The sequence below is a fragment of the Misgurnus anguillicaudatus genome, chromosome 10 (genome assembly GCF_027580225.2).
Source record: "Misgurnus anguillicaudatus chromosome 10, ASM2758022v2, whole genome shotgun sequence".
Lineage (NCBI taxonomy): Eukaryota > Metazoa > Chordata > Actinopteri > Cypriniformes > Cobitidae > Misgurnus > Misgurnus anguillicaudatus.
Genome location: NC_073346.2, coordinates 24,253,461 through 24,277,531, shown reverse-complemented (window position 1 = coordinate 24,277,531; position 24,071 = coordinate 24,253,461). Strand labels below are relative to the sequence as shown.

Genomic DNA, 24,071 nt, shown 5'->3' with positions numbered 1-24,071 from the left:
TCCCGAAATCTATTGATTAAAAAGTGCAACATATTTGTGTTACACAGGCGACTCATGCCGGACATTCATCAGGCGGAGAATGTAACCAGTCAAACTGCATTCTGTTTGATGTCATGCCGAGATGCACGTGTAGTTTCATCATAGTTTCAGTAACGTAGTACATGCTACAGCTGTGATAAGGATCAGCATAAAAACGCATTCCAACTGTTAGCTTTCATATAACGTTTATGTTTTTACTGCAGAATAAATCTAAATTCTGGTAATACATGAAACACAAATGCTTTGGCCTTGGTTTCTATTTAGATGGCCGTATGGTTGCTGGTTCATATGGAAGGGTTCAGACTGGGTCACTGAAACACACACACACATGCACAAGAGACATTACATTACTGGATTTAGTGCTACACCTGTGTAACTACAATGTGTGACTGATGAAAGGTTATACCTAAGCTCAAACTCTTTGCCCCCATTGTCCTCCAGGGCTGAGTGCTCTTGTGCTTCGCCTTCCTCTTCATGCTCAGGTACCCTACTGTAAAAAAATAAATAGCAAAAAATATATTTTGAGAAATGATGGTAAGCACACAGCAGATAGTGACCATAGACTTCCATAGTAGGAATAAAAAAATATGATGGAATTTAATGGGTACCGACAACCATGTGCTAACCATCATTTATCAAAATATTTTCTTAGTCATTTATCACAATACTTCCAAAATATTTTTTCCTACTATGGAAGTCTATGGTCACTTACTGCTGTGTGTTTACCATCATTTCTCAAAATATCTTTTTTTGTGTTCATCAGAAAAATAAATTCATACAGGTTTAAAACAACATGAGGATGAGTAAATGATGACAGAATTTTCATTTTAAAGTGAACTATCCCTTTAAATACAACAGAACATTAACAGAGACAACAACAGCAGCATTAAAGGTGCAGTGTGTAATTTTTAGAAGGATATCTTGACAGAAATGCAAAATAATACACAAAACTATATTATCAGGGGTGTATAAAGACCTTTTTATAATGAACCGTTATGTTTTTATTGCCTTAGAATGAGACGTTTTTATCTACATACACAGAGGGTCCCCTTACATGGAAGTCGCCATTTTGTGCCGCCATGTTTCTACAGAAGCCCTTAATCGTCTCCGACGATGACATGTTTTTCCGGTGGCGGCTACCGTAGCTTCTCTATGTGTTTCAAAAGCAAGGGGTGAACAGTGGACTGAGCCGTTGGTTGCAGTTCGCAACCTCACCACTAGATGCTGCTAAAATTTACACAATGCACCTTTAATAAAGGCATCAAACACTAAACAGTAATCCTTTAAGTAATATTAACCACATGCTATGAACTTTTAAACTATTGTTTAATGTAAAATCGTTTGGTCATATTACAATTGCATGTTAAAAAAAACTTTTGACTTGTTTTGGACAAAAACTTGAGTATCTAAGCCCAGTCACAAAATAATTCTTGTTAGTAACATGTTAACATTCAGTATATCTAATTCAGTATATAAAATAATAAATGTACTCTCTAATCTTGTGAAAATGTGTTACTTTATTACTTTTGTTGGAAGAACATTTAGATTTTTTTACCCTGAAGACACACCTGGTCATTGGTTCCCTCCCCTCTATCCTCTGCCTCGTCTGTGATGTGGTAGCATCCTCACATAAACTGACTTCCTCCTCATCGCTGGAGTCTCTGAAACTCACAAATATAGACCTAAACTGTACATGTCCTATATGTATTGATGACACTATTCTGTCCAGTCTCAAAATTAAAACAAACAGGCCAACTAAATAAAAATCAATGGGGAAAATAAGTTTATAATAGTAATCATGTTGATCTCTAATACAGTATTTCTTAAATAAACATTCAGCTGTCATTTACCACAAATAACCCACGACTGTGTATGAATAAAAAAAAGATGCCCTGACAACTTGGTCTAGTCTATTGCTAACTTAGATGCTGTCATTTTGTGTTTATTTTAGAATATTTCATGTGTGTCTCCATTCATGTTTTGTCATTTGACCTACAGCTCTTGCTCTGCATCCTGGAATGTGAGGGCCCCTGAGCAGATTGCACAAATGTTTCCCATTAGTTGAAAACATGGGGAACAGTAACAGCCTGTAAAAGAAGTCAGTTGTTTTAAAAACCTGAAATTATACTACTGATGGTTTCTTAAATCTGTTTAGTCAAATCTCTGACCTGTACAGTGAGCGGTAGGGCAGGTATGCATTTCATTTTCACTTTTGTCCAATACCTTCCCACATGCCATACACGATTCTTCACTGATGTTCAGGAATCTGCTTATGACGGTACCTCCTGGCAAGCTGTGAAAAGATTAACTTTATGTTTTACATTCTGCCGTTTTTTTTTTAAACCTAAATATCAGTACTGTGGCGCACGTGTGTAACCCCAGTTCAAGGTCAAGTTAGTTTTTATTGTCTCCCTTGGGAGAAATTTGTCTCAGACAAGAGAACCGCTGCAGCGTACTCACAACACAGTAACAAACAGACATCACAATACAACAAATTATCTAGTTATCTAAAAAGAGAAATTGAGAAAGTATAGAAAAAAATAAAACAGCAACCAGTTGTACCAGCAACTGCATTAGTTTAGCATCATAACAAGAGCTCCCAGTTTACACACAAGTTATCAATCAGCATATAGCTATTATCATGGCAAAAACTCATTAATTTCTACTTCTTACTAATAAGGTTCCTAATGAAGAATTTGAACTTTTGATCAAGATATAGATTATCCTCTTCTACCTTATAATATGTGCCAGGTTTAGTAATTGGCATAGTGTCTATACATTTAATTGTGATTGTCTGACCCACCATTTGACCAGAGTTTGTATAATGCCATTGTCTTGCTGGTTTACCCTATTTCGCGTTATAGCTCTCAGTAAAGCTTTTCCTAAAGATTCACGCTGAGAGAGAATGTGACTGTGGAGATACCAGATCCTTTTCTGCAGAACACATAGAAACACAATATGTTACTATTACACTTTGACAAAATGCATATATATATATATATATATATATATATATATATATGTTACCATTAGTTTATGTCTTTTGGCTAATTTTTAAAACTACATATTTAAACTGTTATACACCTGTTATAAACATGTAATTTTATATATGTTCTATTAAAGGCACAAAAAACTTAATCACTTTTAACCACTGACACAGTTTTTACTTTTACAAGCCTCATTGGCACACATCAGTTTTGTCTTAAGATGACTTGAACAGAGATATCTCTGAATAGAAAAGAACGTTATGATGTGGGTGGGTACAGTGTTTACAGTAAACTGCCAGAAAAAGTTAACTGATGATGAGTGTGTTGCATGTTGTCTTACTTTTTCTCTTTGAGGATGGTATCTGGCACAAACAAACCTCTGTAAGCGTTTGACATATCCACCAGCAAACACAATAAACAGAGTGAATCCATAAAGAAGACCTTTGTTTGAAGAGGATACAAAGATCAGGCATATACTCAAATAAAGAATAAATGTGTAAATGCATCTATTGTTGTTGCTATCTCTAAACTGTAATGACTGTTGTAAAAACATAAAAGAAGTCTAGGTGCAGTTCTGAATAAAGTGTAAAGATTGCTGCTCCAGCTGTTTTGTAGTTTAACTTAAAATAGAGATCCTGTAGCTCAAAAAGTTGCAAAATGTTGTAGGTTTAACTCAGGGAACACACACATCAGGCCTGTGCGCAGGGGGGCTAGAGCCACTGCCTTTCTGCCTTCATCGGCTGAGAGGTGCCCTTCTCATCAACCGCCAACCCCCCCTTAAAGTGTTCTGTTACTACTCTGCTAAAGATCCACTGATTCCGATAATCCACTTCGTCTTTTCCCGGCCACTCCAGTGCATCTCTCACAATCTGTATCCGGTTTTTGGAGAGTGGAGACGATACAGTTCCCTAAGTTTTTTCATTCACAGGTAGATTCATTACATTACCTCAGTTGTTCACTGTAAAAAAATTCTGTAGAAATTACAGTGTTACTGCAACTGGTTGCTGGTAACTTACCGTAGATTTAAATTTATGTTATTTACTGGCAAGAGTTTGTTAAAAGTTTTTTAAAAAAAAATTCTCTTTATCAAGTCTTTATCTTTACAGAATAAAACTATACAATAACTGCCTCATGCAAAGCATTCTGGGAACCAGAAATCATCATCAACCATTTTTCTGTTTTTTGCTTCAGATTTTGTTTCCCAGAATGCTTTGCTTGATGCTGTTATTTTAGTTTTACTCTGTAAAGACAAACTTGTGAATGTTTAATGTTCATTTAACTGTAATTTCTACGCATTTTTTTTACAGTGTTGATCAGCTGAATTAGTAGTTTGTTTTTGTATTTCGGTCGGTAATGATTTGCTCTCTGTCTTCTAAAATTGCTAACAACTTGGCAAGCAAACAGGTACGTCTGTAAGATGTCTGCTAAAGAGCTGTTTTACACACATTCTAAATCAAAGATCTCTTCAATATCTATATGACATCTTTTAGGAAACAACTCATGCAGACATCAAATAGACATCTCATAGATGTGTACTATCAGTAACAACAAAATATTCACATTCTTAGAATTACAATGGCCATGACACACATAGTGACAAAATGTGTGCCTTGTAATGTACTGTAAGTTGCTTTGGATAAGAGGGTCTACCAAAAGGAGTAAATATAAATGTGAGTATCTTAACCCTTAAACAGGCAAGAGTGGAAAACGTTAAGCAAAAAATCATTTCATGACATTTTTTGTATCATCTGGACTTATGTAAAAGATATTCACTGGAATTTTTAAAATATTTTATATATTCAGGATTTTATGAGTTGTATCTCCCAGGAACCATTGCCCTATTAAGGTATAAAAAAAGGATTAAGTCATCAAAATTTATTTTTTATTTGCAGCAAAAATTGTGTGATTCTGACTTCCTCTCTTGCTCTAAAACATGCCATACATATTTTTTCATCCATTTTAAACAGTGTAAGCAACAGGTTAACTAGTAATATTGCATGTAAATAACCAAACTAAATGTAAGTAGGCCTAACTAAGAATGAGCAGTTTTTGAATGTCTTCATTGGCTTCGTTGGTGCTTTTTCTGCTCCACCTGCAAAAAATATATATATTTTTAGATAATAATAGTTTGGTAAATTATTTAAGAATTGATTAATTTTGCATACTACCTGAACTACCCCTCAATGTAAACTATATGTGTCTATATGTGTTTCATGCAGAGGCCTCTTATTGGCTGCAATTTAGAGGAATGCATGCCTGGCATTTGGAAAATTACCTAAATTTCTTGGTTCTAATACACCGCTGCATTGTCACAAAAAAAATCATATTCATCACTTTTCTCAAAATCTGAAGAATTCATTGGTATCGGCTCTATAACTCATATTCCCTATCATTCCTTATATCATAAAATTAGCTGTTGTGAAGCCGCGAAAGAAAATATCCAGTTAGATGCAGTCACCTAAATATACGAATATCAGTTTAACCTGCAAATTTGATCATTTATTATATTTTTCAACTCAAAATACAAAGATAGGCAATATTGTGGTTAATCCTTTTTTTATACCCTAATCAGGCAATGTATCTCAGGGGATACGTATATTTCAAAATGTGCTAAATAACAATATAAACAACATATAACCAAATTTTCTTCTTTAGCACCTTAATACAATGGTAACAATTAATATTAGCAGTATTAATATTTTTTTTAAAGAAGAAAATTTACTTACCACAAAATCTGACTGTCCTGCAAAACAGGTGGCCATGTTGGATTTAGGTCAGGCTGACCAATCGATAAAAAAAAACTTGAAGCAAATAATGTTACCCACATATTCAAGACAGACCAAGGTTTGATAAGTGATAAAAGGATTTGATTGAAAAATGTTTTTTATGCCCCAAACAAGACACTGAAGAGAGCGTTCCCGTGGTGCACATTGCCTGTTTAAGGGTTAAATACAAGTTAATTAACTAATATATGTAGTTTTGATTTGGTGGAAAAGTACAGCTCACTTCTATTCCATGTGCTATTCCAGTCTTGACCACAAGAAGTCACTATAAAACAACATACAACTACCCTTTACTGAAGTTTTAAAAATTGTTGCTGTACCTATGAGCATGTATCTCATGTAGTCTGGCTCCAAGGGCTTTATGAGACATTTTTTGCTGAGCACAGTGATGTTTCTTTTCTGCAAGATGTCAATTGAGGCTACAATGTCCCTAAAGATATCAGAAGCGTATCCAGATCCGTTTACCTGTACTGCAACCACTACAGGAGCTGGAAAGTAAACATTACAAAGTATCATTATGATTTTTAAATAATATCAAACAGCCATACTTTATAATAAATGACTACAAGTAACATTTTGTCTTGTTCAAATATATGTACTGTAATGTGAAAACAAATTTTAAACGCACATTAAGTTCGCAGCTTCTTGTATTAGTCTTCAGAAGGGAACTGTATTGAAACCATTTAGTGATTTTCATCTAACGTACCTTTGGTCACAATCTCGCTCTGAGCGTGGTGGTGCACCAACTCAAACACCCAGAAAACAAGAAGGTCTATGGCTATCAGTATACAGGTCATAGCTATATACCTGAGCAAAGACAACACCTGACCAATCACAGTCCGTCTCTCACTTACAGTCAGATACATAGAGCCTGCAGAAGACACAAGAGGCAAATACTCTTTCGTTTTAGATAAATTTCTGTCAAAATCCCTCTGAATTTAACTGGACTATCTTCCATTTTTAAAGTTGCTAAGAGTTTGCAGTTTCAATCATATACTATAAGATGGTTGCATTTCAATATTTGCAGTCTCCCTGCATCTGCAGCCCCATAAGAACGGAACTGAGCAGGTTCTCTATCTGTCATACTCTGAAACACATTTACTGTTGATAAAGTTGTTCTTGTGCACATTAATCTTTCTCCTCAGATTATTTGAACCTCTTAGCCTCCTTAACTCCATATACCATATATATATAATTTATATATCAATAAACATTCTTTCCTTTTTTCCTTCCTCTTTGGCCCCATCACCCCACACCATCTATCTATAGTCCCAAACACGTGCACTTACAAGGCCTGATGTAGGTGAGAGTTTCCTTGTGACTGAGGGGAAGTACTGCCGCTTTGCCCAGTCTGGAGAACTTCCTGTCCAGCTCAATAAACTGATCTGTTATGTAGACGTTGTCAAATTCATCATTATGAAGGTACTGATTTTTATACAGAACGGCCCTATTCATGAACACAGAAAAAGACAAATTAGGATCACATGAATAAATGGATACAGAATTACCTAAAAGTACAGTACTGTTCAAAGGTCTATACGTCGTAAAGGTCTATAATTTATGTAACTCTATACAAAAACATTTTGGTTTTGGTTATTAATCTAACATGAGGTACGTACTGGAGATACATGAGGAGAAGCAGGAAGAAACCCATGTATGCCAGTAGAACCTTGAGCTCCTGGAGGAGACCCAGCTCCTCGGACACCTCCTGCATGATCCCCTGAGCAGCATCCTGCATGGACTGACTGCTGTTCAGATGCAGGTCATAGTGGATAGAGGCGGAGATGTTGAATTCGAACTCCTTCTTAATTCGATCAAATGCCGTAATGGTTGCTAAGGGAAACAACAACAGTTTATGGAGTTTAGTGCAAAAATGGCAATGCCAAAATGAATTTTAAAAAACCACAAATTACAACTAAAGGGTAGCAAATTTGAGGACACAGTATCAGGTCCACATGCTTCTTGCGGAGTAACTGAATGTCTTAGATGACGCATATAGAATCAGTCCATGCTAGTAAATCACTCAGAAGCTCAGAAGAGCTGTACTTACGAAAAGCCAAAGCAGTCTTCATGTGGTCGGCAATATATGATGGCAAGATGCAGAAAAGCTCTCCAACTGCCAGAAAAATTCATCAAAATTTCAAAAAATGATCTCTTCTCAACAAAACTGTACAGGATTCGATTTAATTATTTTTCTATATATGTGATACACTAAACTGTAAAATATTTGCTGTAGTTATGCAGCTGTTTGCCAGTAACTTACTGTAGATTTAAAGGGACACTCCAATTTTTTTGAAAATATGCACATTTTTCAACATTTGATTTTTACTGTTTTGGAATCCATTCAGCTGATAGCATAATCCATATAGCATATAGCATAATCCATTGAATCTGATCATTCAGCTGATCTCCGGGTCTGGCTTTTAGCATATAGCATAATCCATTGAATCTGATCAGACCATTAGCATCTCGCTAACAAATAGCCAAAAGAATTTCGACATTTTTCCTATTTAAAATTGGACTCTTCTGTAGCGACATCATGTACTAAGATTGACAGAAAATTAAAAGTTGGTATTTTCTAGGCAGATATGGCTAGGAACTATACTCTCATTCTGGCGTAACAATCAAAGACTTTGCTGCTATAAAATGGCTGCAGCAGGCGTAGTGATATTATGCACTGCCTGAAAATTGCCCCTCTGGTTACTTTCAATAGCAGGGGACTATTTTCAGGCGCTGTGTAATATATTTTCAAAAAAGTGTCCCTTTAAATGTATGTTTTTTACTTCCAACAGTTTGTTCAAAGTTAAATGAACATTAAACATTAACACGTTTTTGTCTTTACAGAATAAAAGTATAAAATAACAGCCTCATGCAAAGCATTCTGGGAACCAGAAATCCTCACCAACCTTTTTTAAATTTTTCCTTCAGATTTTGGTTCCCAGAATGCTTTGAATGAGGCTGTTGTTTTTTATAAATAATATAAAAATATTATTGTCTGTATAAATAACATAAATATAAATCTACAGTAAGTTACTGGCAAACAGCTGCCAGTAAAACTGTAATTTATACAGAATGTCTTAACAATGTACCGTCACATATAGTGTATCTTTAAATGTTTGAAATTACTTTTGTAGACAAAAACATATTTGTGCCAACATAATATATTATTTAAAAAAAATTTTTTTTCTATTTCTTATACTTTACTTATAACGCACAAAATAATGCAGAAAAAGCCATTAAGAGCCCATAATAAAATCTCAGGGTGAGATCTCAAGAAGCTGCTTGATAAAATGCCACGAGCACATTTTTGCAAATTCCAGGCAAAGGGTGTCTACTTTGAAGATGTTATAATATATCATGGTTTTGATTTATTATGGATGCTTTTAGTCACAACACAAAATCCCATGGTTGTGTTTTTCCACAGTTTAATAAGTACTATTATTATAAAATGTATAAAAGAATGAGTGTGTTTTTAAACTTTTGAACGATAGTTTAGGCCTATACAGTATATCGGCTTGAACTGTGAGAGATAACTACAGTATCCCTTAACACTAACAAACTGCTCCATCAGTAATATACAACGACAAAGTAAACACAGCATCGTTCCAAATATAATAAAACTAAATGGCTGTGGCAGTGAAAATAAACAGGATACTGTAAATTACAGTAGGAATCAGAGCACTATGGCCACCGAGGCTTCCTGTAAGAAGAAAAATAAGAGGGCTCTCAAGGGTCTAATCATATGACTGAGAGTCGTACCACGTGCAAGACCGCAGAGAGGCTGAAATCCATCCAGGAGGTGGCATAAGAACGAGAACACGGAGAGCAGCTCCATGCAGTCCTCACGGGCACCATCAAACAGCGTAGTGCACTTCTTATGTGGCATACCTACTTTATCATTACACAGGTCACCGATATTCACCAAAAAGTGCATGACATTTCTCAGAGTACCAGCTGAAACACAATTAGATAGGGAGAGAGATGCGTTTATGCAGGATTTCAAAAACACTTACATGTCAAATCGGTATACAAATGATGTTAGTGTGATGATTGGCCCACTCACCGACATGCCGCACAGATTCCGTCAGTGTGCTGATTACGTTTTGTGCTCGGCCTGCCATTGAGTAGGCATTCCTTGTTATCGTTTTAATCCTATTCAAGGCCGCTGAACATAAAAGGTTTTTTAGAGATTGACAGATATGCAACAAATGCCAATGTTAAAGTGAACGATGGTTAGATGGCTCAGAAGTCTGCAATAATAATTTAAAGATCTAAAATCAGTGATGTGATAAATGGACTCACGCAACAGTGGAGTTCTGGATTGCTGTATAAGTTGCTGGGTCTGATTCATGACCAGTTCTGCACCACAGATTACACTGTCTGCAGCACGTTCAACGTTCTCCATTGTGTTGCTCACTGGGCCTTGAATAACCAACGTACAGATGAGAAAAAGAAAGAAATGTGTGCCCTTTCCTGAGAGAGAGAGAGAGAGAAAACATTTTATTAGAAAACTTTTACAGAAAAATACTTTTACAGTTACGTACTGTATTTTGGCAGGACTAATGTAAACCACATAGGCTACAGTATTACAGAATACAGTAGCAAACTGGTGTAGCCTAGAGATGTAAAATACTAATAAATTACATTTACAGTAAAAGTACAGTAAAGTTCACTTGTCAACATTTTTACAGTGTAAATGGTAGGCTATGCTATACTGTAAATCAAATGTTCAAGCGTTCAGTTACTCGAGCACAACATTGGCAGCATCAGCATGACGTTGGTTCGCACGCGGTCGGAGAGACCCGATCCAAACCCGGTGACCGCGGCGAGGATGCCGGTAGTGATGACGCAGAAGCTGATGTTGTGGTTTTGGATGAACAGTGCTGTCATACCGTACATAGAGGCGAGGAATAAACCCAGAGCAAACCCACAAACACTGCGCCTAGCCTGACGCGTCGCCCTTCTACGGCGCATGCGCGATCGTTTTCTATGAAAAGTTTTTGGAAAGGTTTGGTTTGCTGCTGTTATCAACGCCATCCTGAGTCAGGTGAAGAGAAGAAAAGTCGAAATAAAGACATTAGTATTAGATTGTTCGAGAAACAGACACATCTTGAACATGATCAATCGTTTCTCCCACTCTTAACTTACCTGCCTAGTACAGTAAATCGTGATGAGGTATAAACTGCTCCTCTATGAAAAATATAACAAATGTTGGATCAAAGTTTGTTTCACTAAACCATTTTTAGTAAGATACCCATGTCAAAGATACAGTAGCTGTTTTATATAAAAACAATGAGATGTTGTAACTGACTCGCTGCACGGCATCTTTTAAAACTGATATCTTTTGTAGTGTTTCTCACAAGGGACCTTCAATAGTATCCAGCGATGGCGAGTCTCAGTGAAACCAATGAAAGTAAAGCACCACACACAAGTGAGTTTCTCTTGTTTTTAGAAATAAAAATATTCATTAGTTACAGTACCATTACATGTCATTAATATCGCATTTTTTGTGGATTTGTAGCTTTGGAGCAGGTGAGTAAATGCATTCTGCCGCTCACTGTTCATAAGTTCCTGTTTGGCCCAATGTCAGACTGTCCTGTAGTCAGACGTGTGGTGGGCGCCGGGTTTGGTGCTCTGAGTGGGACGGGTGAGTGGAACTGCAAAAGCTGATTGTTTTTGTTAAATATTTTAAATTTTACTTATTTATTTTTTAACATGAATAATTTGTATATAAATCATTGTTATATTAAAAGTTAATTTAAAAGTGATTTACTGTGTCGATTTACTCTAAAAAAATCTTTCTTTGGTTAACCAATTAAGAACGCATTTGGGGCGATTTTTTGCTTGTTAACAATTTTGAGCGTTTATTTGCAGACCTTGGGGAAAAAAGCTGAAACGTTAGTTTGTGGTGTAAATAAAACTGTATTTTGCTGTTGTTGTTTTTCACATGTAACCCACGTGGTACATCATTTAAATTGAGTGCACTGATTTATTTTGAGGGCGGGGTTTTGGATGGAGGGCGTGTCTTACTTACAGTAGCATATTAGCTAACATAGCTTACATAAACTTTCATTGTAGTAGTAACAGGGTATTAACCTGGCTTTAAGGAATAGTCCAGATTATTTACTCACCACCATGTCATCCAAAATGTTGATGTCTTTCTTTGTTAAGTCGAAAAGAAATTATGTTTTTTGAGGATAACATTGCAGGATTTTTCTCATTTTAATGGACTTTAATGGACACCAACACTTAACACTTAACTCAACACGTAACAGTTTTTTTCAACGGAGTTTCAAAGGACTATAAACGATCCCAAACGAGCCATAAGGGTCTTATCTAGCGAAACGATTGTCATTTTTGACAAGAAAAATAAAAAACATCCACTTTTAAACCACAACTTTTCGTCTAGGTCCAGTCCAGCGCGACCTAACGTTAATGCGTAGTGACGTAGGGAGGTCACGTGTTACATATATAAAACCCACATTTGCGGACCATTTTAAACAATAAACTGACACAAAGACGTTAATTAGTATTGTGGTTAAATTGTGGTTAAATTGTGGTTTAAAAGTGTATATTCGTTATTTTTATTGTCAAAAATGACAATCGTTTCGCTAGATAAGACCCTTATGCCTCGTTTGGGATCGTTTAGAGTTCTTTGAAACTCAGTTGAAAAAAACTGTTAAGTGTTGAGTTAAGTGTTAAGTGTTGGTGTCCATTAAAGTCCATTAAAATGAGAAAAATCCTGCAATGTTTTCCTCAAAAAACATATTTTCTTCTGGACTGTACAAAGACATGATGGTGAGTAAATTATCTGGATTTTTCTTTTAAGAAAATGAACTATTCCTTTAACATGTTTTTAAGGATTGTTCTTCGGACTCATTTACGGTATTGCCATGACAACAATACCACGTGTTGTTGTTGGATGTCTGTTTGTAGGTGAGTAGGCATTGTTCACATTAGCTGAAGATACAACTAAAAACTGAAACATGTGTAATGTTTCTAGTATGTGTCGTGCAGGTGTATGCATTCTTGGTGGCATATTTTCATCACTGTTCCGCTGTTCAGTCCTCCTCATGGTTCCCAGTATGCTTGGATCAAAAGGTCGCACATTCCTCATGATTTTTGTCTTGCATAGACTTTACCAAGGTAAATGCTCAAAACATACAATTACACACATTTTGATAATGAATAAACTGTGGGTATGATCGTTTACTTAACTTTAATTTCAGTATTTTAAAACATTAACATTTCATGTTTGTCAAGTAAATTTCTATGGCATGCATTCCATGCTTAAAACCTATCACTTGTCCCATCAGGACCCATTGCAAATATCCAGCATAATGTACAGGATGTGGCCTTTTCTATGGGCTGTAACATAGATCTGCAGATCTCACACAGCAAGGTCATGTGGAGAATGGTGACAGAGCCTTTTGTAGATGTAGTGCAGGAGATAGCGGTAAGTCCGGATAAAAACACAAATAGTGTGAATATACTCAACATATTTATTACACTATATACATTATTATATTATTTTAATATAATGTAATATACAACAATGCAAGCTTATTTAAATAACAGAAGTATTTTATAATTAATAATAATTATTTAACTAAAGAAAAATATTTGGTTATTATATTTATTGGTTCTTCCTAACCCCAAATAGCTGGTAGAAATCTAAAATGCAAGCCAAACCAAAGCTTAGGTCTTAGGAGGTTAAGGATTTTTTTTCAGACATGTGCTTTCTACTCAAAAGTATTACATAATTATGTGAAACTGGTTATTGTCATCTCTCTCCTGAGGTGTCAAATTCAACGCACCACAGCTTACGACTACCAGAAGTAAATACTGCCAGTTTGAATAAAAAAATCTACATATGTCTGTCCCATGCATGTCTGTCTGCTCAGAAAGACAGTGTGGAATTTCAGAAAGATGCTCAAAACGTGAGCAGGGAGTTCCAGAAAATTCGGGACGAGGTAATGGGTCAGTTTGGATATGATTCCTTTGGTAAGGAGTCTGTGCACACAGCTAACAGCACTCAGGAGGAATATGTAGAGAAGACGATGGCACGCTGTGATTGTGAGTGTAAATGACATGAAAAACAAGCTACTGTTTAACTTAATCATAATCTTCACTTCTACAACAGTGAATACTAAATGATGTTTGTAACAGATGTGGTCCAGGAGGGAATTGGTCGGTGTCAGGATTGGTTCAACAATAAGTGGGAAGAGTGTATGAATACCATTCAAGCCCCTCTTATCAACCACATCCTCTGTGTACCTATGACATTTCATTTCCTCTGCGATGTCATGAGAGGTACAATGCTGCATGCAGTCCTCAATAAGTATACGTCAGATCTTTAATTTATCACATATTTACATTTTTTTTTAATTTTGTGTTAGAATTTTGTTTTGCTCATCCAATATTTTTACAAACTATGACACACACACTGTGTTGTTTTTAGCTATCTATCTCTAAATTGTATGTACATTATCTAACAAGCAATGTTCAGTTTAGCACAGAAGGCCATGTATAAAATGTACACGATAAACAATATTCTTACTTTTTTTGTTTAGGTTTCCAGGTATATTTTTCTTAATATATGGGTTCTTTCTCTCTCAGTAATGTCACCGTGGTGCACAGAGAAGATTCCCGTTGAAGGAAACTTTGGCCAGACTTTCGACAAACTCAATTACTCCATTAATCGACTTGCTGAACACTTCACCACAAATGTAGTTTATCAGGTGCGGCAAACTCTACAGCAAACTGAAAAACCTAAATCTTCATCCTTTAACATGCATAGGGGGCATTTGATGTTTTAAGACATCATGAATCATGGAATGTATTATAGTTTCAGAAGCAGCAACCATTAAAAACAATGTGATTGACATACACCTACAACTTTCACTCGACGATAACATTTTACGGTTGGCCTTTCAGAAGTTGGAGCAGCAGTCAGTGTTAGGAGTGAACATCCTCCAGGATTTTTCTAAGGAGCTGAGGCGCGTCTTTGAGGAGAAGGCAGTCATTGCTAAGCGGATAGCTGAAGTGATTCGTATCCTCCTCTCGCTCACCTTCATCACTGTCTTTACCTCGTAAGTTTCTTATGAAGACAACAAAGTCATCATAACTCATCAAAAAGTTGTTTAATATAGATTGTTTCATTTTCTTTGCAGAGCATTTGGATATGTCCATCAGTATTGCAGAGATATTCGCTTTGACAATGTTTATATTACAACCTATTTTAGGCAGATTGATGCCCGTAGAATGAGAGCAGTAAGTTACAACAATACACTTTCTACATTGTAGAGTCATATATGGATTTAAACAGATTTCAGTATCTGTCTTAGGATAAAAGATATTTGCTGCCACTGAAGAAAGCAGAGCAGGAGAGTTTGATCAACCCATGGAGCTTATCTATCCACCCCAGCGAGCTCATGCCTGTGGTACTTCATATATTAGGATAGAAGAAACTATTTGAACTAATATCAGACTAATGATAAAACTGCACCTTTACAGATTGATGGTGATGTTGTGAAAATATTTGTTTTCTGTGCAGATTATGGGCTTCATGCAGGTTGTCTCTCTAGCTTTGTTTGTATGTGTTCTGCTTGCCGTTGATGGAATCCTTTACAACATCTTTGACCTCATTCGAAGACACACTTTCACCGAGTACTCAGTTACAAGTGAGCACAAACACAGGGACATTATCAAAGTCCTTGATCTTAAACATTTGTGGTTGGGTTAATTAATGCATTGCAAAATAAATTATTTTAAATAATATATTTCTGTTTCCAAAGGTGTTCAGCATGCAGACATTGTAATTGGTGGAGATTCCATGTTAGCCAAACTTCTGCGGAAAACCATCGGTGCCTTCAACAGCTCCTCCAATCTTGATGTTCAATCCAGTAACTTGCGTAGGTTATCTACCAATCTTTGTCCTAGAAATATTGCTTTTCTAACTGTTTCTGTTAGCTCTGTTATCATTTGAACATGAATGCATCCTTTCAGTGTTGACAGCTTTATATTACTTGCAATCCCCTTACTAGTCTTGATGTGGCACTTGCAATTGGTGTGGACGGAGTGTTATGTTTCCCAACAAAAACATTTCAAATTCAACGGGCAAATTTATGATGTTCCAATTGGTGGTGTTTGTTGACATTTGTTGGCCAGCGTGATCCAGCCTTTAGAGATCACTCAACATCTCACTGTGTTTTTTGGAGCAGCTTTTGCCCATGTAGTCAGACGGATCTCTGCTGATGATTGTCTGAATTATTAAAGGAATATTCCATTTTCTTAAAAGAAAAATCCAAATAATTTACTCACCACCATGTCATCCAAAATGCCGATGTCCTTCCCCGTTCAGTCGAGAAGAAACTATGTTTCTTGAGGAAAACATTGCAAGATTTCTCATTTTAATGGACTTTAATAGACACCAACAATCAACACTCAACTCAACACTCAACAGTTCTTTTTCAACGGAGTTTCAAAGGACCATAAACAATCCCAAACGAGGCACAAGGGTCTCATCCAGCAAAACGACCGTCACCCCTGACAAGAAAAACAACAAATATACACCCCCAAAGCACAACTTCACGTCGAGATCCGGTCGTGATGCGCCAGTGTGACCCCACGCAATACGTCATGACGTCAAGAGGTCACAGAGGACGAACGCGAAACTCTGCCCCAGTGTTTACAAGTGTTGAGAAAGAGGACCGTTCCAACGTTGTTGTATGTCAACTGATATTAATTAATGTCTTTGTGTCAGTTTATTGTTTACAATGGTCTGCAAATGTGCGTTTTATATATGTAACACGTGACCTTCCTACGTTACTACGCATTTACGTTAGGTTGCGCTGGACCGGATCTAGACGAGAAGTTGTGCTTTAAAAGTGTATATTTGCAATCCTTCCTGTCAAAAATGACAATCGTTTTGCTAGATAAGACCCTTATGCCTCGTTTGGGATTGTTTATAGTCCTTTGAAACTCCGTTGAAAAAAACTGTTACTTGTTAATTAAGTGTTAATTGTTGGTGTGTATTAAAGTCCATTAAAATGAGAAAAATCCTGCAATGTTTTCCTCAAAAAACATAATTTCTTCTCGACTGAACAAAGAAAGACATCAACATTTTGGATGACATGGTGGTGAGTAAATTATCTGGATTTTTCTTTTAAGAAAATGGAATATTTCTTTAAGCTTGTTGCTTGTGAGACGTCAGAGATGGAAAAATAATTAATTGTCTTGTTCTTAAAGGGGAAATATCATGAAAATCTGACTTTTTCCATGTTTAAGTGCTATAATTGGGACCCTAGTGCTTCTATCAACCTAGAAAACCTAGAACCTGTTACACAAATTTGACGCTGCATGGGAGAAAGAAAGGGACATGTTTTTATATTGACCAAATTAAATGTGTTAATGTATCTTTCGTGCTCTATGGCAGGCAGGGTGGACAGATAATTACTCAACATGTTTAATCTGAGTGATTTCATAAGTTATTTACGCCTGCCGGCTGTGTACGAGCGTTGCTTTGTTCCACTATTTTGAATGTAAGTCAATGGAAGGTCTAGTTTGTTTTCCCCCAAAAGTGAGCGTGAACCTGTTCAGAGACATTCTATGACGTTGCGCCGGTTGTGCATATTAGTGCAGAGATCAGCCCATTTGCATTTTAAAGGACACACCCAAACGGCATATTTTTGCTCACACCTACAAAGTGGCAATTTTAACATCTTATAATAAATGATCTATATGGTATTTTGAGCTAAAACTTCACATACGCATTCTGGGAACAGGAAACACTTATTTTACATCTTAAAAAAAGTCTTATGAAATGTCCCCTTTACAACTTTTATTGCAGATTTATTTGGCTTGTTGATTTTCCTACAGCACTTAATACACAAGGAGCTCTTAAATGTGAGGCACACGATTTCTTTCCTGGCTACCCCAGGTGACCGATGGGAGAATGATTCAGTCTGTCTCTTCTGAGGCCATGTGACGTCTTTGGTCTAGCTGCATGTTTAATCTGATCAGAGTTAAACTCTCTGTTTGTCTCATCCAAACAGACCTGATGTTGACCTGTTGGCACATGGCGTTACTCACACAAACTGGCTATTCAGAGGTCTATTTATAACACACTGGCATGATGTGACTCGTGCACTCTGTCTGCCATTTATTTCCTATGTAACCTGATTAAGCAATAGCTTATTCTGATGGTTACCTTAAATAACTGGGGTATCCATTTCTAAATGTGATGCATCATCTGAGGTCCATTAGTCAAAGTAAACTGATATCATTATTAGTGCTTTTGTATTGCATATTGCCACCCGTTGTCACAATGATTAGACACTGTTATGCCTTGCAAAAGAATTTACTACAGTTTCGACTGAAACAGGGTTTATAACACCGACTAATAAAGAAAATAGTTTGTCAACAAGGGGTTTAATAGACACATAAAATAGTAAGTACAATTCTGCAAATGTCGAAATGAATACAACTTTAAAGGTCACCTAATATGATAATTTCTCAAGATGTAATATAAGTGTTAAGTGTTCGCAGAATGTGCCTGTGCCATTTCAGGTCCCATTCATAGATATGTATAATAAAGGCTAGATGTCTCGCCCGCGCTGTTGGCCAATGGAGGTCGAAGTCCGCACCTGGCGGCCATCTTGTCTCAGTCAGCTCGCTCACTTGTAGCATTGTGTTTTAAATAACTTTAAATAATCATAACTTGCCAATTTTCAAATGGTTTGGTTGGTAATAAACATCAGAGATGTACCTATGACACTGCATACTTATGAATAATGTTCATGAAACATGTTCAAGCATCCAGAATTATAGCCACGTTAATAACGTTTGTAAGAAATCAAACCATTTGAAAATCGGTAGAAAATTGTGCAAGTTATGGTTATTTAAAAGTACATGCACCATTTAAACACAATGCTACGAGTGAGCGAGCTGACTGAAACAAGATGGCTGCCGGTGATGACATTAGAGACTTCGCCTTAAGACATCTAGCTTTTATTATGCATATCTATGGTCCCAATACCCTTTAGATCCTTTGTTATATTGAAAAGGCCCATTTTTAGATGCACAGGAAAAGTGCTGTTTTTGAGTGTGTCTTTAAATGCAAATGAGCCGCTGCTTCCCTTTCTGTTTACTGTTATCCATACTAAAAAAATACAGTGTTTTTTAATAAGACAATAACCTTACTTCACTGTTCATAATGAACGTGTGGTAATGCATTACTTAAAAAAGATTTAACATAAAAATTATTTACCTTAACTGTTGTCTTTGGATGGTTGTGGGCGGGGCCTGCACAAAGTGACATCAGTTTACTCACAAAACAGCTTGTCCCATGAGACCTGAGAGTTTAAAATTAAAAGAGTGTGCAGATTTTTATTATTACAGGGTGGTGTACACACACAGGTGACACAATTATGTTATTATGTGAATTTCTCATATTAGGTGACTTTTAAAATCTAATCATACTTATCTAAATTACTCCATACTGTACATTTTAAGCAGTTTTGTTACTAAAAGTTAACAGTAATTATCCATGTTTGTGTTATCTGTGTTTAGATTGTTTACCCCAACCACATGCCTTAGAACAGTCAAACTACCTGTGGATCTTCACCCCCCTGTTACTGATGGGCCTCATGTGCTGTCTGCAGGTTTATACCAACCGTCTGCGGAGGGTCATCACAACCTTCTACTTTCCTAAGGTAACACCACCTGCAGGAGTGTAGATTCAGTTTATAGTCTGTGAACCATACGTTTTTCTGACATCTATGAATGAACATTTTAACAAATAGGTCTTACACTCCACTGAACAAGTTTAAAGTAATTTGCTTCTGAGTGATTTATTTGTTTGGATGGAGGAGAAGGCGCTAGTACAACACGCTGCCCTGTATGTATATCATTCACATTGTTGGCCAGTCATAAACATCAGAAGCTCCTTATGCGTTTCTTTGGCTAATGCGATTAAATGAGATTAAGTCACTCTTCTGTAGGTGCTTGCACTTTCTAATGCTGATCACGTTTAGTATTACATAACCAGACAGATGTAGTAATAATACTACTACAGTAAATGGACTTTTTGTAATATTGTATGGAATGTATTGATATAAAAATCGATGGTGATAATCTTCTCAAGGCTTTCCTGTATAACCATCACTGTAACACTGTGTGTGTGAATTATGTTAATTTTTTGCATTTGGCAGACACTTTTATTTAAAGTGACTTACAGTGCATTCAATGTATACATTTTACGATACGTATATAATGGGTGTAGTTGGTAGCAATGCTATACCAATTGAGGTACAAGAGCCAATAGTTTTCGTCTTACTCATTTTTACTAACAAATATCCAGAATATGTATGTAAAAATCAATTTATGTATTTCTTAATAAAAAATATATTGGCACCATTCACAAAAATAACCTCAGAAGGAGAATATTTATTATTGTGCGGGCTGTTTTTTGTTGTTGCGCTTTTGGCACAGGAAGGCTTGGAGAAATGCCAATGGTCTCGCCAGCATATAATTGAAACAAACATAAAGCACAATGACAGGTGAAATGTCTTCCCCTGATATCGTTTTTGTTTACTGCTAGTTCTCCTGTAATAATAAACTGTGTTTTTATTATATTTTCTTTCATATTAGATGTGGTTGTATGATAAAGAATATTTCAGGTGTTTCAAAACAATTTGTGTTTTGGTAACAATTCAATAGTGTACATTGATTTTAGTGGTTCATAAGTATTTGTAGTAAAATATTACAAGCTTGGGTTCCTTTGCTCAGATCTACGGTGTGCAACATGTGCAAGTCCATAAATGAATATCTTTTACAATTTCATCTGTTTGGTCACAAATAACAGATCCATTTCAGCAAATCAAAAGATCGGACACAGTGTGCTGTGCAAACGTTGGAAACATTTTCACACATGACTTAGTAAATGTGTTCTCTAATGTGTGTGTGTGGTAAAGCACTAATAAGATAAGAGGGTTTTACAGTAATAGCATTAGATTTGCAGCATTCGAGGGCCCCTGGGCAGCATTAGAGGACCCCTGTAATGCCCATTTCAGCTTTTGTTTTACCACAACAAGTATCTCATTCATGAAGAGGTGAACCACTAACACATACTTTTCAGTTTGACTTTATAGCCAAATTGGATCATATTAAACAATCTTCTTTTCGTTAAAGTTTTTTTTGCACCAATTTTAAAATATATATATATATATTTTTTTAGTTTAAAGGCAGGATAGACAGGAATTATCTAAAAAAAATTTACAAATTTGTTTAAACTGTCTTTATATTCCAATACATAAGTAAAATCTAAGTACTCTGAAAAAGAGAGTATAAAACTCGAGTGTCTGTAGACCTCTCACGACTGTTTTAAACACAGCTAATTATTTCCATTCGGGACGAAAAAAATTATTGGCTTGCGTGACTATCACTCTCTCTCGCGACCATGGCACCACCCCTGTTGCTACGGGATCTGCCCACACATGCGCACGCCCGATTGATTTGAACGTGCACGAGGCACTCTAGGAAGAGCAAAAGTACGGCAGAGAAAGAGCATTCAGAACTCACAGTACCTGCATATGCAGTCAGTGAAGGCAAACAAGGCAAAAAAGTAACAAACGAAGAAATCAAACGAGAGTAAATATCGCATGGCTTTTCCCCGAGTCGACGATGCGGTAGAGGTATTGTCTCCGGAGTGTAATCCTCATCCGAGTCAACAATGCTTTCATCACGGAAACTCTTCCATGCAAAACACCGTTTATGTTATGAATCTTCCACGAAATTCACCTTCACCATGAAATTTGCTTTGTCTTATAAGTATAACTAGCTCGTTTGTTACCGAATCAAACGAAATATATATTTAAACTTTACCAGTATCGATATGCTAGCTTATTAGTGAGTAAAAAAAAGCCATCCTATTTGTTTATATTCATAGTGATAAAGTTAGGTGTATTATTACATGTGATTGTGACATGATGTTACTACATGCACCGCACTCCTTCCTCTCCGCTCGTCTGAGGTAAATGCTTCTCCCAGCAGAGCCTGTCAGCGTCGCGCGTTCATGTGTTTTGGGGGCGTGGCTTTAGAAGAAACACAGAAGGGGGGGTGGACCCTCGATTTTTATACTCTCTTTTTCAGAGTACTTACATTTTACATATGTATTGGTATATAAAGACAGTTTAAACAAATTTGGAAAAAAAGTGTTTTAGATCTTATTTAGACTTAAACCTGCTTACTCTGCCTTTAAGGAGCCTAAGGTATCTGTTGATCTGATTTATTGGGTTGCTTTGGCAAGTAATTGCAGACTTGCTGTTGTTTCTCATTTTTTACTCTTTTTACTGTAATCTAAAATAAAAAAAAAAGATTTCAAAAAATGGTAGAATAGTAATGTTCTCTTCTTTATGTAACTGGACGAAACCCACCTGATCACTATCCTATTTGATCACTAGAGAGAAAAGAGACGGATCCTATTTCTCTACAACCTAATGATCCAGAAACGATTATTCTTTATCAACAGACAACGCAAACGGCTGAGGAATAGAAAGCAATCGTTTAAAACGGTTTGTAGGATACATTTCATCATTTCATATAAACATTTAAATGTTTAAATAAATGTTTTATAAAGCTAATCAGCTAACTTAAACAGTCAGCAGGTTTAATACTTTGTTAAATACATTTTAAATAATAAATCACATACATTCATGAATCTCTACTATATCATATTTTGTTTACTGAAATCTTCCTCTTGTCTTTCAGGTGCAGTCGGTTCTGTTTGCCCCTCTGATGCGTGTGGGCTGTCGACTGCGCTGGTGCTGGGTGTGTGATGGGTTTGTGAGGCAGAACCAGGCTGTGGAGTGCGGTTCTGCTGGTTGCACAATCATCTATTGTCAGCAATGCTGGAGGGACTTGGGCAGTATCTGCTATGGCTGCTGCCCTCAAAACCAGTGTGAACCTCAAGAAAGTGACTCTGATTCTGATGTGTACTATGGCTGTTAAGGGGCTCTGAACTTACCAGTCCTAAGCAGAAGACTTTATTACAAATAAATACATGATATACTTAACACCTCTACTGCTTTTATTTTTTAAACTGATCATTTCATTTTCTAATTTACTTTTTCTTCTGTCTTTTAATGTTTCTGTAAGCAAAAGAACATGTCTATATCAAATATATTATTAGTATTTTATATAACAGTAATAGTGTGTCAGTATATTTTTTTAAAGGGATAGTTCACCCCAAAATGGAAATTAGGCCATATTTTACTCACCCTCAAGCCATCTTAGGTGTATATGAATTTCTTATTTTAGCCAAACACACTCAGTGTTATGTAAAATAATCCATCAAAAACGCATCTATCTAAAGATGTCAAAATAAGTCTTTGGTGTCCCCAGAGTACCTATGTGAAGTTTTAGCTTAAAATACCATATAAATAATTTATTATAGCATGTTAAAATTGCCCCTTTGTAGGTGTGAGCAAAAATGTGTCGTTTTTGGGTGTGTCCTTTTAAATGCAAATGAATTGATCTCTGCACTAAATGGCAGTGCTGTGGTTGGATAGTGCAGATAAAGGGGTGGTATTATCTCCTTCTGACATCACAAGGGGAGCCAAATTTCAATGATCTTTTTTACATGCTTGCAGAAAATGGTTTACCAAAAATATGTTACTGGGTTGATCTTTTTCACATTTTTAGGTTAATACAAGCACTGGGGACCCAATTATAGCACTTTAACATGGAAAAAGTCAGATTTTCATGATATGTCCCATTTCATATATCAGTGTTTGGCATATAGAGTCATACACATCTAGGATGTCTTGAAGGCAAGTAAAATATGGGCTAACTGTCGATTCGGGGTGAATTATGCCATTAAATATGCCTTAAAAGGCTTAATGCACTGATGTTATTTTAACTATAACAGAAATGTAGGCCAGGGCATAGCCTATTTGATGCACTGACATAATTTCAACTACAACAAAAATGTAGGGCGGGGCATATTTTGCCCTCCCCCACACAAAAAATGTCTTTCTGTGTCACAATTCGAATACTATCAGTACTAATAGTAGTCACAATTATTTAAAAAAATTACCATCTCTGTTAAAGTAATGAAATGTCAATAGTTTCCTGTAACAAAAACAGTACCTATTTTTAGGGCATAGTCTGCGAATTGGGATGCAGGCGTGATTAGTTTGGAAAGCTGAAATGTAAAATGACATCAAAAAGTAATTAATGCACATTGGCGAAAGTGAGAGAA

The 24,071-nt window shown here is 36.2% G+C and overlaps 2 protein-coding genes across 10 annotated transcripts; one reads left to right on the top strand and one right to left on the bottom strand.

Moving 5' to 3' along the window:
* Window positions 1-207: 207 nt before the first annotated feature.
* Window positions 208-11,242, bottom strand: dcst2 (DC-STAMP domain containing 2). 5 transcript variants are annotated; one of them, XR_008645641.2, is made up of 18 exons: window positions 11,121-11,241; window positions 10,958-10,999; window positions 10,555-10,847; window positions 10,112-10,282; window positions 9,873-9,974; window positions 9,569-9,763; window positions 7,860-7,925; window positions 7,429-7,642; window positions 7,099-7,256; window positions 6,516-6,680; window positions 6,130-6,297; window positions 3,367-3,467; window positions 2,843-2,973; window positions 2,208-2,332; window positions 2,036-2,126; window positions 1,595-1,700; window positions 446-529; window positions 208-350 (listed from the first exon to the last, which is right to left on the bottom strand). XR_008645641.2 is itself a non-coding variant. In XM_055210185.2 (18 exons), the coding sequence occupies exons 1-18, from the start codon at window positions 11,132-11,134 to the stop codon at window positions 338-340; spliced, it is 2,226 nt and encodes a 741-aa protein (XP_055066160.2). In that variant the 5' UTR covers window positions 11,135-11,240; the 3' UTR covers window positions 208-337. The 5 variants fall into 5 exon arrangements, 4 of the variants coding, with proteins under 4 accessions (XP_055066160.2, XP_055066161.2, XP_055066162.2 ...); XM_055210185.2 differs by having other exon boundaries at window positions 1,608-1,700; window positions 11,121-11,240; XM_055210186.2 differs by lacking the exon at window positions 1,595-1,700 and having other exon boundaries at window positions 11,121-11,242.
* dcst1 (DC-STAMP domain containing 1) lies at window positions 10,716-22,884 on the top strand. 5 transcript variants are annotated; one of them, XM_055210189.2, is made up of 17 exons: window positions 10,716-10,856; window positions 11,160-11,240; window positions 11,331-11,456; window positions 12,671-12,745; window positions 12,827-12,955; window positions 13,126-13,265; window positions 13,714-13,885; window positions 13,979-14,122; window positions 14,429-14,550; window positions 14,747-14,901; window positions 14,983-15,082; window positions 15,157-15,252; window positions 15,366-15,492; window positions 15,607-15,723; window positions 19,382-19,524; window positions 22,273-22,383; window positions 22,580-22,884. In XM_055210189.2, exons 2-17 carry the CDS (start codon window positions 11,195-11,197, stop codon window positions 22,817-22,819), a joined length of 2,043 nt encoding a protein of 680 aa, XP_055066164.2. In that variant the 5' UTR covers window positions 10,716-10,856; window positions 11,160-11,194; the 3' UTR covers window positions 22,820-22,884. The 5 variants fall into 5 exon arrangements, with proteins under 5 accessions (XP_055066164.2, XP_055066165.2, XP_073728270.1 ...); XM_055210190.2 differs by having other exon boundaries at window positions 10,802-10,984; XM_073872169.1 differs by having other exon boundaries at window positions 10,802-10,984; window positions 22,341-22,383; window positions 22,580-22,719.
* The last annotated feature ends 1,187 nt before the right edge of the window (window positions 22,885-24,071 follow it).